This window comes from Chenopodium quinoa, unplaced genomic scaffold (assembly GCF_001683475.1).
Source record: "Chenopodium quinoa cultivar QQ74 unplaced genomic scaffold, ASM168347v1, whole genome shotgun sequence".
Taxonomy (NCBI): Eukaryota; Viridiplantae; Streptophyta; class Magnoliopsida; order Caryophyllales; family Amaranthaceae; genus Chenopodium; species Chenopodium quinoa.
In genome coordinates this window covers 4949521-4968086 of record NW_018744878.1, presented here as the reverse complement: position 1 = coordinate 4968086, position 18566 = coordinate 4949521, and the positions used below count along the sequence as shown (strand labels likewise).

The following is an 18566-nucleotide window of genomic DNA, read 5'->3' as shown; positions in this document are numbered from 1 at the left end:
TTGAGTGAATGTTTTAAATAGATCGATCATCTATAAAAATGGTGACATTGATCACCAACAGGAGCCGGGATGGCTTAAATGGATAGCGATTACAGGGTTTTATGTGACCGAAGCATTACTTTACAATTAAGGGGAAATTTTATAGGACTGTCATAAGACCAGTGTTGCTCTATGATACAGAATGTTAGGCTTCTACGGAGGAGCACATCAAAAAGACGGAGTTAAGGAAATGCGAATGTTAAAATGGATGTGCGGGAACACTCTAGAGATAGAATTAAAAATGAGGTTATTCGCAAGAAAATAAAAGTTAGTATTAAAAATGAGGTTATTCGCAAGAAAATTAGGTGCACACAAACTAAAGGAAAATTGTTCGCGTTGGTTCGAGCATGTAAGACGACAACCCAAGGGCACCGGTGTGAAAAGTGGAAGAGTGGGACCACGGAGAGGTTAAACGAGGGAGAAGGAGACCAAAAATGACTTGATTGGAAGGAGTTAGAGAGGATAGGAAGCATATGGAATTGCATGAGAATGAGGCATTTGATTATACATTTATACAGGATAATCACTTTTGGTTTATATAGCCAACCCCACTTATGGGATTAAGGCTTTGATTGATTGAATATCACTGTCAAAAGAAAAACACATAAAACCATTTCCGTCAAAAAAAAAAAAAAAAAACCTCTCTCACACACACATATAACCATTGAGAACACCCAAAGAAACAACACAATACGCAAAACTGCAATTACAGTCATCCAAATTGGGTAATTGCAATGGTACATCAGCAGCCAACTGTTCGTTCTCATGATTGAAGCAAATAATAATACCCCTTTTCCCAGATGGAGATATACACAGACAGTGCATTGAATTGTCGTCTAAGCATACAAGTTGAACGCCGATTGGGAAGGTAGACTTATGGATCAACAAGATACGTGGTGGTCTCATCAATGCATCTCCAAGAATTGGACTTAATGCTATAGACCTTAACCTTACAATATACATCATGTGGTTTCCAATAATAATCAACAACAAAAGGTTTGAAATCACCCTTTAAATTGTCATAACCAAATCCAGTACACGTTCCTATAGGAAGATCAGTTGAGACTTGAGATGTTAAAGAAGATCTTTCCAGTGAAAGGATTTAGAATAATCGTGGAGTACTTCATATTATTGGTATTACGCTTAATCAAATAAGAGGACTTAAGGCAAATCAAACCATTGCAAGAACCAACGAACTCTAAACACCTGAGACTGCCATAATAACTATCGTAACCTGTGATGAACCAACCACAGCCTGCACTCAAGGTCTACACAAGAAGAGGGAAAGCAGAGAAAGCAGCCAACGGCAACAATGACAGGGCAGAAGAAGACGAGCCTCATTAATTTTCCACTATGGGGGAGTGGCACCTTGTCCTCTGATGTTCTGTATTGCAGTAGTACAGGACAAACACCTTAATTGGAAGCTAGGTTATTTTGTAGTAGTGCCTTGGTATATAAGAGGCTAATTTATTCAGTAGTAGTTACGTACTTATGTGAGAAATGTAAGAAACACTTTGAGAGATTAGCAACCTAAAGTTGCCTTGAGAGAGTTGTGGCCTAAAGCCACTGTCTTGTTACTTTGCTAGAAATCAATCAAAACCAAAAGCTTCCATCTTTATTACTTGAATTCCTTATTTTACAATTGCTGTTCCTTAATCTATTACATAACCACAAAAGTTTTGGGAATTGCAATATAGCAAGCCGGAGAGTCAGGTGAATCAAGATCTAACAAGTTAAGGCATTTTCGGCAACCTTTCATAGCAGCAAAAACGATGAAAGGTTGGTTGGTGAGGGAGGAAACAGAATGGTGAAGTTGAAGGTCAAAGAAATGTTTTGGCGAAATATAGGGATAGAAAAATTGTTAAGGCACTAAAAGTCATTCGCGAAGCTTGTTGCTTCCATTAAAATTCTTTAACACAAGTAATAAACACAGAGCATACTATATTACTACTCATATTAGCTATGGCAAAAAAACTGAAACAAGGAGAATTTTACCATAACTATATCAACAACAGCTAGCTGTCACATAGGCCTCCAATCTTTCATTTCTTGCAGTGATAGTTGGTCATTATCACAAGGTAGTAGCACAGAAAAATGAACTAGCACCCAAGCAGCTTAGGTCCTGAAATCAATAGAAAGTGAATCTCAATTCAAGAAATTTCTGTCAAAAGGTAAGATCATACAGTGTACTTCATATATGGCATGGCCCAAATGATTTAAATATAAAGATAAAGACAGACCTGAACAGGTTTGTAACGACAACATCTTTGCCTCAAAATGTTCTGCAGCTTCACTCATCCCCTTAGCATTGTAAGCTTGTACCATAGTAGCAAAGGTTACATAATCTGGATCATAGTTTTTCTCAATCATTTCCGAGAATACCTCACTCATTTTATCAACATTACCAGCCCTTCCATAAGCACTGATGACACAATTAAAAAATGGAGTGTCCAAAACTGCATTGGAGTTCTCAACTTGCCTAAGAATTGAATCCACTTTGAACAGCTTTCCAGCTTTACTATAAGCATTAACAAGTGAGCAATAAGTAATGGTGTTAGGCTTCATCCCTTGATGCTTCATTTTTAGGAAAAATTTATCCATCTTCTCGATATCACCAGCTCGTCCATATATATCTATCACTGTATTGAGAGTCACGACAGTCGAGGAGAAGAACCTATTTTTCATGAAGTCCAGAACAGACTCCATTTTCTGATACATGCCTGCTCTCCCATACGACCTTATTAAGATGTTAAAGGTCCTCACATCTGGGCTTATCCCCATTAACTGAAACTCTTCATACGACCTCTCCATCTTCTCTATTTGCCCACAATTCCCATAAGCTGAAATGAAAGAGTTCATTGTGAAAACATCTGGATGGCATGTACCACTATCAATCATGTCAGATAATACGTTCTCCATCATTTCAAACATTTCAGCCTTTCCATAACCATCTATTACAGTGTTATATGTAATTGAACTGCATTCTATTCCCAAATAAGTCATCTCGGCAAGAATCTGACTAACAAGATCAAGACGGTGATGCTTAATGCAGCAGCTTAGTAGTATTGTATATGTATAAACATTAGGTTTACAGTCGTACACAGATTTCATGTCATCAATGGTTGAAAATGCTTGGTCAAAAAGGCCACACATTCCATAAGCATTTACCAATGCACTGAAAACATCAACAGTAGGCTGAAGCCCATCAGACAACATCACCTCAAAAAGCAAACCAGCTTGCTCCGCCTTCCTACATTTTCCGAGCATCATCAAAAGCTTTGTGTATGTTTGACATCTTGGTTTATACCAATGCTGTTTGCGAAGCAAGCCAAATATCTAGGATAGTGTCTTTGTTAGACATGATTTGCAGAAAACATATAATTAGATAGAGTACATAAGGATGAGTTAGGTTGGTCCTTTACTAAGTGCTAAATTCCTTAATAGCTGCATAATACTCGAAATACAGCAAAGCAAGAATAACCAAGAAAACACCAACTGACCTTGAGAGCAGACTCCCAATTGTTCAGCTGAATAGCATCATCTAAAGCCTCCAAGACAGCTTTTGGCCACAAATTCTTATACTTTTTCGACCCGGCTTTACTCTCAATGGCTTTAATGGCTGCCTCAGTCCACAACATCTTTGATAATTCCTTTTTCTGGCGCTTCTGAAGCCCCTTTGACACCACTACACTGGTCTTCTTTGCCGCAACACGAAACCCAGATGGGTTTTTTCCTATTCCTGGTTTTTTTTCATTGAAGCATTTCTTCAAACAGGTAGAAGGCATAAACGAGGATGACAACCAGTTGAGATTGAGTGAATCTACAAGTACTATATTATCCATTATACTGATTGATGGGTTGAACGCGCGTTAGTTAACTGCAAGAGTTTAATTTTGTAAATTAGGTGTTTCGGATGAAAACAATCGAATCTCGGAAGATCCTTTTATCTTGAGGGAACTTGGTCTCGGTCCGAACGACGCAGGAGCCGAGGGTTTCCTGCACAACAAATACACGTAAACTAGCCTCGGGGGGGACGCCGAGGAAGGCCCCTCCGATGCTTAAGTCAGTATATTAGAGAGAGAAAGCTGTGCAAGAGTTTAGTTGCTTGAGGCTTTATTGTCTTACCAAGAATTGACCAAATTGTTGGCTTTTATACCTTGGCTAATGAAGGAGGCGGATTGGGCCCGGAAGTCAGTTGGGCTGGGCCAAGCTGATTGGGCCGTTGACTGACCTTGACATGGCTTTGAGGATGTTGATTTTTGACTTTAGCACATTTGGAGAGTTGAACCTTAACCTTGGGCTTTTAATTGGATCATTCAGTGACCAGGCCCAATTGGACTAAATTGGACCCAAACAACTTGCCCCCCAGACCCGATTTGGAAGGATGACGGGTCGGGTTTGATTTAATCAGAAAAGGAGGGAAGTGAATGATTTGTTAATCCAAAAATGTGAATTTAAACCGTAATTAACCCATGATTAATGAGATAACAACAGTTAATGTGGATAATTGCGGAAGTTGGACGGGTAGTGGGCGATTTAACTGCAAGGTCGTGTGTTTAACGGTTACTTAGTGGGGTGCTTGAGAGAAATTGAAACGCAGACTCCTTGAATTCCCATTTCTGGAGATATAAATAGAGGCGCGTCTTCTCTCCCCACTCATTCATCAACACAAACCCAGAATTCTCAAGAACGCTCAAGAGCCCGCATCAAAACTTCGCAAATTCCCCGAGCATTAAGCTTAGAAGCTGAGACTTGTCACTACCAATTCGTAAATCGGCGGCTTTTGCTTCAGATCAAGGTAAATTCCTTTGATTTTATTTCATCTTTCTTCGACTTTGCACTCTTTCCCCTTTTTCGACTTTTTCCTTCGAAATTCGTCAATGGTGAGGGGAGTTAGAGGTGGAGCCCGTGCTCCAAGAAGAGCAAGGCTAATCCCCGATCCCAGGGACAGGATTGGGACCTGGAATGGACGAAGGACAGAGTCTGACCCTGCTGAAGGGGTTAGGGCGACTCCCATTTCTTCGGCTCCTCCTCAGAGAACGGATGAGCCGAGTGCTTCTGGACGGGACGATGAAATTCCCGCTGTCCTTTGGGATATCCTCCCAGGGTTTTCAGAGTGGGAGGATGCCGAAGTCGCTTCGGCCATGATAAAGAACCGCCCCTACTCATGGTGGGTAGAGAACGCCGATCAATATCGATTTGCCGAGCAAATTGAGTTGCACTACGGCATTTTTGAAGCTGATGGATATTGGTGCCGAATGCCCTCAGCATCCGATAGAATCCATCGTCCACCCCCGGGGTATGTGGGGGTGTACACGAGACAGCTTCAGTATGGGCTGAGGTTCCCTTTGGACGTTTTCGTCCGAGACTTGCTGATCCATTACAACATTTCCCTGTGCCAGCTGACCCCCACCAGCATCCGAAGGGTAATGACGTACTTATGGGTCTGCAAATTCTTCAGGTACGTGCCGAACCTGCATTGCTTCAAAAGGCTCCATCGGCTAGTGCCAAACATTCAAAGTGGGCACGGATGCCATGGCTCTGGGTGGTATCGGATTGAGTCTCGGCCCCCGTTCCTAACCATGTGGCCGAACGACTCTTCAGACAAGGACTGGAGAGGTCAATGGATTTGGGTTAGGGCACCCACGGAGCCGAGCCACCCTTACGTTTTCAGCGCTCCCCGGTATCTTGCCGAGCCGGATCCTGATATGGGAAGTTTAGGTCCTCCCGAAGATAGCGGGCCAGACCCGAACCTTAATCAGCAGAACATCTTCGGCAAGCTGCCGAACCGGGGAGGCAGCGGCCGAATGCAGCATATCCCGGAGACTTGGCTCCCCGATACGCACTATGTTTTCCAAGAGAATATGCTGGCAGCTGTCGGCCTCAGCCGAAAGTTTAGGGATGGTAATCTTCTTCGGCTGGGGCCGAGGCCTTTTAATTATCTCTTTTCTTCTTTCATTTTGCTTTCTTGTGATGTGCCGAACTAACTGAATTGACTTCTCCCCTTTTCTTTTTCAGAACGGGACGAGACCAACATCGGCATTGATTACGCTCGCCTTGGCGTCAACCGAGAACGAGTCGTAACTGATCGGGCTCCCCCTATCACTGAACCAAGGCGCCGAGAGGTTCACCTAGACTCTTCCCACTTCCAAATTGAGGCTGTTGCTCTGTATCAGAGGCAGAAGCCTTGGTGGAAGAAGAGAGATCCCTTGTTTCAGCTGCTGGAAGAAGAAGCTGAAGCTGCCCGTACAGCCGAAGAGGTTGCACGGGTTATTGAAGCTTGTGAAGGTGGAGAAGGGTCCTCCAGAGTTGCTGAAGAAGCTGCGGCTAGGGCAGCTGAAGAAGACGAGGCTTTGCTGAAGACCTCGGTGAGCCTTTAGACTTAACTTTGTCTTTCTTCTTCTTTTTTTTATTTTACTCACATTCTTCCCCCTGCCTGCCCTTTACAGTCTGAAGAGAGCAGCAGACACAGGGAAGGGAAAGCCCCTGTTCGTCCCGAAGACCAAGTACAAGAAGAGTCTTCAGACTCGGGTATGGACGAGCAGCCGCTTCAGAAGAGGCGCCGAAGAATGGCCATCATCGGCCCGCATGACTTTCAGCGGAGGCCGATGACCATCGGCGTTGAAATAAGGGAACCCGAGGAAGGCAATGGATCGCCGAGGGTTCCCCGGCCACCGCCTCAATCACCCCCAAGGGCCTCTCTGCCACCCCCCGAGATGGAGGTGGATCAGAGAACTCCCAAACCTAAGGGAGAGGTTCTGGAAGAAGCTCGAGAGAGTGCCGCCGAGGACAAGGATGGAGACGCCGTGATGCCCAGTGCTGAGGGTTTCACGGCGGACATTGCCAGAGAGGTTGGGGCCTTCGTCCTCACACCTGAAGAAGAAGAGGTCACAATAATTGACTCTTCTGAGAAGGAGGAGGACGTTGAGCCACCCAAAGGTAAAGAGGCTCCATCGTCATCCTTCCCTTCCTTCCAGACGCTGCAGTCTGGAGAAATGGGTTTCTCGGCCCCCCGAATTCCAGTCCCAGACCACATCTGGGACCTCATATGGGGTCAGAACCGAGAAGGTGCTGCAGCCTACTTCGGCGATTTTGCTGGCCTGTCCGAAGTAGATAGGGCAAGGATTTGGTCGCTGAAGGCCACTGCTGGGATGGGCGAATCCAGCAGATCAGTTCCTGACCCTGCCAGGTCCAACCAACTGCTGATGATGCAGGTAATTCTCCTTGCCTTGATTTCTTTCTGAACTCAACCTTTCAGCTATTATTTTTTACTTTTTTAACTTGTGCCCCTGTTTTCAGTTCGTGCACAATCAGACTCTCACTGTAGAGCTGATTGATACCCTACAAGATAGGGTAGACGCTGCTGTGCACGAAAGGAAGGTGGCTGAAGAGGAAGTTAAGCTTGCTAAGCTGAAGCAAGCAGCAGCTGAAGAGAAGCAGCAGGAGGTTGAGGAGTACGGTAAAAAAGCTGCCGAAGCTCTGAAAACCTTCTGTGATGCTATGGAGATGGAGGTTTTTCCCCCACTGATGGAAGGGGAAAAATTCCTCCAAGAGCACCTGGGAGTGGACGTCTCCAAATTCAAGGCTGCTATTGAGAGCCGAATTCAAGAAGGAACTGCTGCACAAGCTGAAGTGCAGCAGCGTCTAGAGGCTCTTGAAGCCAGCCGAATGGCTGCTGAAGAGTTGCTCTTGGCCAAAGACGTCCAACTCTCAGAGGCTGCTGCTGCTGCTGAAGCTCAAAGAGCTAAATTCCAAGAGGCTGAGGATCAACTGCTGATCCAGAAAGTTGAAGTGGCCCAAGCTCAGACAAAGGCTTTCCAAATTCAGCAAGAGCTGAATGAGCTGAAGGGGTCCTCCTCCAAAGTCGCTGAACAGCTGAAGAAATCCAAGGAGGACTTGGAGGAGACCCAGAAGAAGCTGGCTGATGCTGAGGCTTTACTCAAAGTCCGTGTTTACACCCAAGAGGAATATGAGATGGGTTTCAGAAACGGATTCCGAGTATGCCGAAGACTCTGCCTTCATGCTGAGCCGAAGCTTGACTGGTCTAAATGTGCTGAGTGGGTCCAGAATCCCGAAGACCCTCACATGAAGTATGCAACTCCAGCTGAAGCTGAAATTCTTAAGGCTGAGGAAGCCGAAGAGGAAGCTGAAAGACTGGAGTTGGAAGCTGAGCAGAGGGAAAGGGAGGCTCGGCAAAGTGCAAAGCCCGCCTCTTCTGCTGCTGGAGCTGAGACCACCATTGGGCCCAATGAAGCTGATCAGTCTGATCCTCAGGCTGAAGCATAGGAACTCGGGCAGTCGTCTTCAGAATCTTGCGGTTCATCATGCGCTCAACTTTAGACTTGCCGCTTTCTGAATTTTTGCCTTTTGTTTTTTTTTTGCTTCAGCTTGCCTTATCGTACAACAGCTTATTATATTTTTATTTTGCCTGTACGTATTTCGGCAGCTGTTACTTTCCGCTTGTGGGCGGCTGCCGACTATTTTTGTAATTCAACATTTTTATTTCAAAGAAGTTCACTTTCTCAGCTTTCTCGTGTATTTTTTTCTCTTCGCTTTACCAGTCTTCGCACTTTACTGCTTTCTTTGAATGATCTTTCAAATATTTGCTAAGTGCAGAACTTCGGCTAGCGAGAATCATTTCTGCTGAGACTTCTTTTTGCCGTTTGTACTCGGATGTTTTCAACTTGTGAAAAAACTGACATAAGTATCAAACTTCGGCTGAGCTGAAGGGTATTAGATCAGTTGTGCCATTTCTCTATTTCCCTCTGCCCCCCCAGAAATCTGAAGATGAGGTCTTCTGAATTCTGGAATGGCTGATAATTTTTCTCGGCTAAGCCGAGGATCTTTGAACACTTTGCTTTATTTTCTACATCTGTTTTTAAAGTACTGATTTCCCACCTGAGAGTTTTCACTCTAGAGATGGTACTCTTGTGACACTTTCTTCAATTCATCCAAGGGAACAACTATCCGAAACACCATGCCGGGGCAGCAGTTTATCTGAAGTACGAGGCATCATCATGCAATACTTCAGAGTTGCAACTACCACCCGGAACTGATTCATCCGAAGTACAAGGCATCACTATGCAATACTTCGGGGCTTTATCAGTTCCTATTTTTTAGGCTATGTTTCGGATAAGTCTATGGCCTTTTTGCCCAAAGGAACAGCTTCTCCGAAGTACAAGGCATCACTATGCAATACTTCGGGCTTGTATCCTTTTTTGGCAGGTTTTACGGCTTGCCGAGGTACAAGGCATCATTATGCAATACCCCGGACAGCGCCGAATGAAACCTTGAATTTTTGAAAAACCGTAGAAAGCATAAAGAATAGATTGTACTATCCGAAGGATTTACACATAGTATTTTTTGAGCACATCGGCATTCCAATGGTTTTTCAGCTCGGTGCCATCCATTTGTTTGAGTCTGAAGGTACCGGGCTGAAGCTCTTGATAAATTTCATAAGGTCCCTCCCAAGATGCTGAGAGTTTGCCATGAATGCGACTTTTTTGAACAGCTGCAGCATTCCTCAGAACTAAATCCCCAACTCTGAGAGGTCGTTGATAGACTCTTCGGTTGTAGGACTTGCTCATTCTGAGCTTGTGTGCAGCCATCCTTTCTCGGGCTAGATCTCTAATCTCGTCAAGGAAGTCGAGGGACTCTTTCATGAGCTGCTCATTTTCCTCGGCTGAGAAGAGATTCACTCGTAGGCTTTCTGAGCCCACTTCCACTGGAAGCACTGCTTCGGATCCATACACCAGCTGAAAAGGTGAATGCCCCGTTGCCTCCTTCTCGGTTGTCCGGAGTGACCAGAGGGTTCCCGGAAGTTCCTCTACCCACTTGGACTTTTGATCCTCTACTCTTTTTCTGAGAGCGTTAAGGATCTGTTTATTTGCGGCTTCGGCTTGGCCATTACTCTGAGGGTGGCAACCGCGGAGTAAGCCAATTTTATCCCGAATTGATCAGTGTATCGGCGCAAGGGCAGGTTGTCAAACTGTCTGCCGTGGTCGAACACAAAAACTTTTGGGATGCCGAACCGAGTTATTATGTTCTGCCAGATGAACTGTCTGACAGTTTGCTCAGATATGCTTGAAGCAGCTTCCGCTTCAATCCATTTGCTGAAATAGTCGATTCCGACTATCAGCCACTTTCTTTTGTATGGGGCCTCGGGAAAGGGTCCCAGAATATCCAACCCCCATTGTGCAAATGGAAGAGGATTAAGAATTGGCTGGAGATCTAGGCATGGCCGATGGATTATCGGTGCAAATTTTTGGCATTTCTCGCATTTTCTGACCATGTTCTTTGCATCCGAGATCATTGTAGGCCAAAAATACCCTGCCCTGAGAGCTTTGTGGGCTAAGGTTCTCCCTCCTATGTGGTTTCCGCAGATGCCGAGGTGAATCTCTCGGAGAATATAGTCGGCATCCGTTGGACCCACGCATTTCAATAATGGAGCGGAGAAGGATTTTCTGAGGAGTTGGCCGCCGAAGACGAGGAATCGTGAACTGATCCGCTTTATCTTGGAGGCCGAATTCCTATCCTCGGGGAGCTCGTCCCTGAGTTTATAAGCCAGGATGTCATCCATCCAGCTCGGCTCGAGTGCAGCGCAGCAGATTGATATTGCTTCGGCTACACTCTTTTCTCGGCGCACCTCCACATAGACAGAACGGCTTAACTCAGTCAGAGTTGAGCTTGCAAGTTTGGAGAGTGCGTCCGCTTGAGCATTTTGACCCCTTGGGATCAGCTCTACTTCGAAAGATCTCAGCTTCGCAATTGTCGATTTGATCCTTGTGAGGTAAGCTGCCATTGAAGGCTCTTTAGCCTCATACTCCCCCCGGATCTGATTGGCGACCAGCTGAGAATCTGTCTTGAGGTAGACATGCTCGGCTTCCAACGATATGCACAGGTCTAAGCCAGCAATGGCTGCTTCATATTCGGCCTCGTTGTTAGAGGCTTTGAATGAAAATTTTAGTGCATACTCGAAGGTTTTGCCTTCGGGAGAGGTAATGACGACCCCTGCCCCCGAACCGTTCACGGTGGAGGACCCATCCGTGAAGACGGTCCAGATTTTCCTCCTTGCATCCAGAGTCTCCTGATAGGAGCACTCGGCCAAGAAGTCTGCCAAGGCTTGCGCCTTGATGGCTGTTCTCGGCTGATAACCGATACTGAACTCGGTGAGCTCGAAAGCCCACTTTGCTAGTCTACCGGATTTTTCAACCTTGCCGAGGACTTTCTCTAACGGCTGATCAGTTAGAACCGCTATTTGATGAGAATCAAAATAGGGTCGCAACTTCCGAGCAGCCACCACCACTGCATAAGCCACTTTTTCTAACAATGGGTAGCGCGTCTCGGCATCCGTCAGGGTGTGGCTGACGAAATAGATCGGCTGTTGAACTTTTTCTTCTTCCCTTAGCAGCACCGCGCTTACCGTGGCTGGACTGACCGCCACGTATAAGTATAGGATGTCTCCTACGACTGGCCTTGCCAGTGTTGGGAGTTGAGCCAGGTGTTCACGGAGCTGCTGAAAGGCTGACTTTTGTTCGTCTCCCCATTCAATGCCTTTTGAATTTTGGAGCTTCAGCGCCTTGAAGAAAGGGAGCCCTTTGTCTGAGGCTCGTGAGATGAACCTGGACAAGGCAGCCATTCTCCCGGCTAGACGCTGAATATCCCTTTTTGTCTTCGGCTCGGGGAGGTCTAAAGCAGCTTGTACTTTGGCGGGGTTTGCATCAATCCCCCTCTTGCTGACCATGAAGCCGAGGAACTTGCCTGACTTCACGCCGAAGACACATTTCTTCGGATTCAGCTTCATTTTGTATTTTCTGAGGGTGGCGAAGGTTTCGGCTAGGTCCGTGACATGATCTTTTTCTTTTATGCTTTTGACGATTGAGTCGTCAACATAAACCTCCATGTTTCGGCCTTTTTGCTCGGCGAAAACCTGATCAACCAGCCTCTGATATGTTGCCCCCGCATTTTTCAATCCGAAGGGCATCATTCTGTAATTGTACAACCCGGAACTTGTTATGAACGCTGTTTTAGCTCGGTCCTCGGGGTGCATGAAGATCTGATGGTATCCCGAGAATGCGTCCATGAAACTGAGCAGAGCATGCCCGCTTGTCGAGTCGACCAGTTGGTCGATCCTCGGCAGCGGATAGGAGTCCTTGGGACATGCCCTATTCAGGTCCGTGAAGTCAACGCACATCCTCCAGTTACCATTTGCCTTCTGAACCATTACAACATTGGCCAGCCACTCCGGATACTGACAGGGTTCAATGAACCCAGCATCTAGGAGCTTATCGACCTCAGCTGCGATGTTCTGGTTCTTTTCGGCGGAGTAGTTCCGCTTTTTCTGCTTAATGGGTCGACTGGAGGGGTCGACATTAAGCCTATGGGAGACGAAGTCCGGATCAATCCCGGGCATTTCTGCGGCTGAGAAGGCGAACACGTCTCCACTGGCCCGTAGGAGTTGGACGAGTGCCGCACGGGTGTTTGGCTCCAGTGACGACCCGATGCTAACACATCTGTTCGGATCTCCTACGGTCAGTTCTATTGACTCGGTCAGGTCATCCGTCTCCATGCTCTTAGAGTTGGATTCCTCGAATTCCGGCCTGCTATCAATATTAGCAGACTTTCCTGACCGCGGCTGGCCATCAGAGTCGTTCGGCTCTGAGGCGGAGTCAGCCTTTTGGCCCCCATCAGATTTCTCGTTGTCTGGGGCTTCATTAGCCGAAACGTCTGAGCCTCTCGGCTTTTTGGCGTTTCGGTCCCGGTGCTTTTCCTCCCCATCGCCACGGTCGCCTCGGCGAGACGTGGATGGCTTGAGGTGATTGCATCGGCGGGCTTCTTTTTGACTGCCCTTTATTTTCTCGGAGCGTCCCTCGTCTGAAACGTATATCATGATTTGATGATACGTGGAGACGACTCCTTGAATGCCGTGAATGAGGGGTCTCCCCATGATCACGTTGTATGCAGATGGAGCATCTACGACCAAAAATTCGGCCATGATATTCCTAGCTGCTCGGCCTTCGCCGATGGTGACAGGAAGTGTAATCTTCCCGTCAGGATACGAGGAAGAGCCGTTGAATCCAGACACCGGGTAGGGTGCGGGGGCCAGGTGCTCGGCTCCCATCCTCAGCTGGTCGAACGCTCCTCGGAAGAGGATGTTCGCCCCGCTACCGCCGTCGACGAGGGTCCGCCAGACGTTGCGGTTGGCGATGCCCAGAATGATTACTAGTGGGTCATCGTGGGGGTATACCACCCCCTCACAGTCTTCGGCTGTGAACAGGATGTTCGGCGCCGGTGACTGGGACTGCCGAAGCTCAGCCTGATGAATCTGATGGGTTAGACCCCTCAGTTGGCGTTTGGCTGTGCCTCGCGAGATTCCCCCGGAAATAACTAGGATGTCGAGGGACTCCTTGCCCTGAGGTCCCTTATCCTTCTTCCGAGCGAAGTTGAGGTCCTGCCGAGAATCTTTTTCAGCTTTTTTCTCCTCGCGCCTGTCCGCGAGGTATTGGCTCAGGTACCCCTTGCGGACCAGATCCTCAATCTGGTCCTTCAGCTGGACGCAGTCCTCGGTGCGATGTCCGGGTGAGTCATGGAACTCGCACCACTGGTCCTTTCCCCTCGTCTGATGCCAGGGAGGCAACGGACGAGGTTTTTTGAATCTCCCCTCGTCCTTCGTCGTGCTGAAAATCTTAGCACGGGGAAGGGAGAGTGGAGTGTATGAATCGTACCTTCCCGTGTAGGGAAAGTGTCTTTCCTTCTTCGGCTCGGCAGCAGAGGACGGTTCTGAGGCCTTAGCCTTCCCTTTCCTCTGCGCCGAGACTTCGGGCTGCTGCCCTTTCGGCTTCTCAATTCTCGGACGAGACTGAGACCTGGATCTGTTCCACTCCTCGGCTCGGATGAACCTATCCGATGCTTCCAAGGCTTCCTCCAGGGTCTGCGGGGGATGCATGACCATGAAGTCCAGGAACTTTCCAGCTTGGAGGCCGTTCCGTAGCGCGAACACGGCCAGGCCTTGATCCAGGCTTGTGATTCCGGATGACTCGTTGCTGAAGCGAGTCAGATAGTCGCGGAGGCTCTCGTCCTCCGCCTGCTGCAGACTCATTAGCTCTGCAGTGGTCTTCTCTCGGCGGTTGGCCGTAGAGAATTTGCTCTTGAACTTGTTGGAGAGGTCGTTCCAACCGGTTATGGAGCCTTCCTTGAGCCCTTTGGTGATCCAGGATTGGGCAACACCTTTGAGGGTCGTAGGAAAGTATTTACACCAGGTAGCCTCAGACCTCGGGTTCAGATACATGTGCCCCTCGTAAGAGGCAATGTGATCCTTAGGATCTGAGGTACCATCGTAAGTAATATGTGCCGGGATTTTGACCGTTGGCACATGCTCTTCCAGAATCCACTTCTGGAAGGGCGAGTTCGATGGAACCATGACCGCCTTCCCCTTGTACCCGGCCTCAGGGACCTCGCTCCCTCCTCTCTCAGAGGTGGAAGTGGTTTTCGTCCCCGGCTGAGACAAGGTTGGGTGGGGCCCGGTATCCTCTGGGAAGGTGAGGCGGCTATGCACACTCACCTCCCTCGAACCCAAGCGTTCGTGAACGCTTTGGCGGGCGAGTTCCGGGTCCTTGGAGGGCCCCATGGAATTCTGAGCTTCAGAGTGGTCAGAGGGTTGAGGGTTCCTCCTCCTCTCCTTACTGGAGTTTCGGGTGTCCCCTCGCCACCTCTGGCCGAGCTCTCTATGTGGTGGAACTTGTCCACCATCATCCTGACCGATCCTCCTTTTCAGGTTTCTCGGCTGGTGATCATCAGGCATCTGGATTGGAGCCCCTTGAGCTTTAAGGAACTCCATGCAGATGGCCACTGCTCTGGCCACTTCCTCGGTGGAGGGTCCGGAGGGAGGAGTCTCCCGCGGATGTGACCTGGATTGCACGCTATGGCGCGGCGGGGAGTTCCTCGCTCCTGAGCCACTCGGTCTCGGGGATGGCCCCGGCTGCCGAGTGTGGTGCGAGGTGTTCTCCTCCTGGAGGCTAGGACCTCTTGAGGCTTCCCTTTCCGGAGAAATGGGGGCCTCCGATTCGGAAGAGGCTTGCTCCGGGGAGGGATAAACCGGCTGGCGTTCCCTCACCGTAATCCGGCCTCCTCCCTTCTTAGCCTTCTTGGAACTCTTTCCACTCTTAGTCATGGCGACTGCCGGAGTGTTTGATGACTGACGCGAAATTTAGTAGCGTTCCCCACAGACGGCGCCAAATTGTTTCGGATGAAAACAATCGAATCTCGGAAGATCCTTTTATCTTGAGGGAACTTGGTCTCGGTCCGAACGACGCAGGAGCCGAGGGTTTCCTGCACAACAAATACACGTAAACTAGCCTCGGGGGGGACGCCGAGGAAGGCCCCTCCGATGCTTAAGTCAGTATATTAGAGAGAGAAAGCTGTGCAAGAGTTTAGTTGCTTGAGGCTTTATTGTCTTACCAAGAATTGACCAAATTGTTGGCTTTTATACCTTGGCTAATGAAGGAGGCGGATTGGGCCCGGAAGTCAGTTGGGCTGGGCCAAGCTGATTGGGCCGTTGACTGACCTTGACATGGCTTTGAGGATGTTGATTTTTGACTTTAGCACATTTGGAGAGTTGAACCTTAACCTTGGGCTTTTAATTGGATCATTCAGTGACCAGGCCCAATTGGACTAAATTGGACCCAAACATTAGGTAATTCAGTTTTATACTATGATCACTAAATATTTGAGCATATATTGCTCATTTATAAATTACAAACCACCTGAATTTATTAACAAAGAAAAATTCAACAGAAGAACAGAAACAACTCCAATTCAACAGGAATTGATATATAGTGACAAAAAATTCAAATTTAGCAAATTCAACAAATACAAGTATATATGAAGCCAACAATCATAAATCAAGGATTACAAGAAATTGAAACTAAACAAGATTTTAATAACCTGTTAATTAAGATTGTCATCTTCCTCACTCACCTTGATTATAGGAAGTGCACTGCAATTTCCTCAGAATTCATCTTCATAGCATAAATTCAATGAAATTTGAGCCAAATTGTGCAGTAGGTACCACTGTTGAGGTTTAATTAATTCCATGGATACCAAACTCTGGAATTAAATGTTGAGGTGATAGAGGGAGGAGGTGAACGATAAGCGTCGTTTAGCAGTAGGATAATAAACCAGTAGGTGGATCCGGGTTCAGTATCCACTAATCGGTCTTACCATGGCACTGACTGGGCCAAACCATAACGTGACATAGGCATGAGGTAGGTAGACACAACATGACATGTTATTGTGCGTGTTAGGCCGTGGGCTGTCCTCGGCTTCGCTTTTGTAGAGAAGCACGATAAGACATGATCTAACATGTACCAACTACCAAGGGCATGGAAGTACGAAACTGTGGCACTTGAGCTTGGGCCAAGGGGTGTTCAAGGATTGGGTTTTTAAAAAAATTCTGAACGGCACAACATGTATCTAGTGGGTTCATCCATACCTCATGCCTAACCAAGTTATTGAGTATTGATAGTATGACACGTTGGCTCGACACAAGCTACTACTCATAGCTATCTTAATTGGTTACCATCACTCCCATCCCTTATATTGTATAAGCTAGGTAAAAAATCCATGGCTTTGATCACTATTCACAAGTATTCAGTGATATATGAGGAGAATAATTCATTTCCTTTGGGGTCTTTTACAATTCTTCTCAAGATTTTTAACGCGTAATTTTAAAAATTTGATTTCGGCTACTCCAAAGAAAAAACAAATAAGCTTGTGACGATTTAAATATGAACATTATATCAAAATTATAATGTTGATTTTAAGATTAATGATGAAGAGTTTAGGCAGATGATGAGATTCGAGATTCTAAATTAAAGAAGGAAAGCATACACATATATAAAACCAAATTTATTAGCATAAACTCAACAATCAAACATCATAATTATAATGAGTGTTAAGTTGTATCTCTCTAATTATCTATTCCTTATGGTTATCGAGGTATGTTATCCAATTTTCATCTTATCAAAGGTTATTGAACATTTTTTTTAATTTTTTTTTAAGAGTACATTTTTTTTATTGTTGAGTTAAAAGGCCTCACAATGATCAATTGAGTTACACATAACGTAATAGAGGAGCTAATAGTGCTCTTAGTTTGTAATACCTTTATTTTAATTTAAATTGTTGTAAAAAAAAATGTAGTTATACCATGCTTAAACGTGCAAACCTAGTGTAAAGAATAAAAATAACCCTAAAATCTTCACCTCCATCCATTTTTGTTTTTTTTTTTTGGAATATCCATTAAATTTATTATCATCTAGTCTATCCTTACTTTTTTTGTAAACGGAACTTAATATCTCAAGGAGGAATGGGTCAATCCTCGCTCAATTAGTAGGATAAAACAATTTTTTTGCGAAAGAAAAACAAATACATTCCTTTTTCCGTCCCATAATAAATAAGATGTTGGACTTTTTTTTCACTATTTTTGCATCAGGTTTCACCATAATTTTTTACAACCTATCAAGAATATATTTTATGATAAAATATATTGTTAGATAGGTTTTAACATAAAGTTTCATAATATAATTTAAAAAATAATTTTCATTAATATTAAATTATATAAAATTAAAGTCAAACCAGCATATTGTCATGCATGCAATGTTTAACCCGTGTTATACCAGAGGATACTATTGACTTATTGAGGTGATATTTGTGATTTAAGCTAACCATAGGGCATAGGGGCAAGTATAAAAATCAATAATAGAAAGGTAAAAAGTCTAGAAACGAATAAAAAGGGTAGTCCAACAATTAGGTAACCGCGAATTAGTGGCTACCAAACGCCGCAACGATTCGCGCATATTGAACAGCACAAACGCGATTCTTTCCTCTGTGTTTCTTCAACGCTACTTCCATTCTCCCCATTTTATTGCCTAATTCAACGCATTTCATTGATTTGACCCAAACACAGCAACTATTAATTCAAATTAAATACCAAAAATTAATATCATAAAATAAATACTTTTTTAAAAAAATTATCAAATTGGGCCCGGCCCATAACCTAGGAAATAACGTAGGAAATGAAATCCCTAAAAAAATCACCTATAAATAACCACTACTCCTCCTTCCTCATTTCAAACCACAACAACTCCCATTTTTTTTATGGGATCTCCTATGTTTGACGTCTTCTAAATTTTCTTCCATTTTCTTTTATCATTCATTCATTTTCTCTCTCCTCAATAACTTCAATTCATTCATTTTCAGAAAAAAAGGAGAGAGAATTCAATTTAGAAGAACCCTAAAACAAAAATGAGCAAATATTCAGAGTTGTTGGATATTGGGGTCAGAATCGCTGCCCGTTTTCATTCCCACTGCCCGCAAACTGCCCGGATGTATTATCATCCTCCGCCGAACAATTCCTCCTCCGCCGGAATCCACCAGTTTCCGACGCAAGACGGCGGCGCTGTTGGTTGCAATGGGAGTTCTTCTGGGGTTGATTATACAAAGGATTTGATCCTTTATACTATCTGTTGATT

The 18566-nt window shown here is 45.6% G+C and overlaps 1 protein-coding gene across 1 annotated transcript; it reads right to left on the bottom strand.

The window, feature by feature from the left end:
• Window positions 1–1632: 1632 nt before the first annotated feature.
• LOC110705695 (pentatricopeptide repeat-containing protein At3g53170-like) lies at window positions 1633–16195 on the bottom strand. The gene is made up of 4 exons (XM_021883606.1): window positions 16015–16195; window positions 3540–3916; window positions 2280–3375; window positions 1633–2161 (listed from the first exon to the last, which is right to left on the bottom strand). Exons 2-4 carry the CDS (start codon window positions 3879–3881, stop codon window positions 2139–2141), a joined length of 1461 nt encoding a protein of 486 aa, XP_021739298.1. The 5' UTR covers window positions 3882–3916; window positions 16015–16195; the 3' UTR covers window positions 1633–2138.
• Between the last annotated feature and the right edge of the window lie 2371 nt (window positions 16196–18566).

What these genes read in the sequence shown, in the direction of transcription:
- LOC110705695 (XM_021883606.1), bottom strand. Translation starts at nt 3,881, where the DNA reads ATGGATAATATAGTACTTGTAGATTCACTCAATCTCAACTGGTTGTCA. An exon ending in ATTGGGAGTCTGCTCTCAAG is followed by an intron (nt 3,376 to 3,539) that starts GTCAGTTGGTGT and finishes ACACTATCCTAG; the next exon opens with ATATTTGGCTTGCTTCGCAA. An exon ending in GTCGTTACAAACCTGTTCAG is followed by an intron (nt 2,162 to 2,279) that starts GTCTGTCTTTAT and finishes TATTGATTTCAG; the next exon opens with GACCTAAGCTGCTTGGGTGC.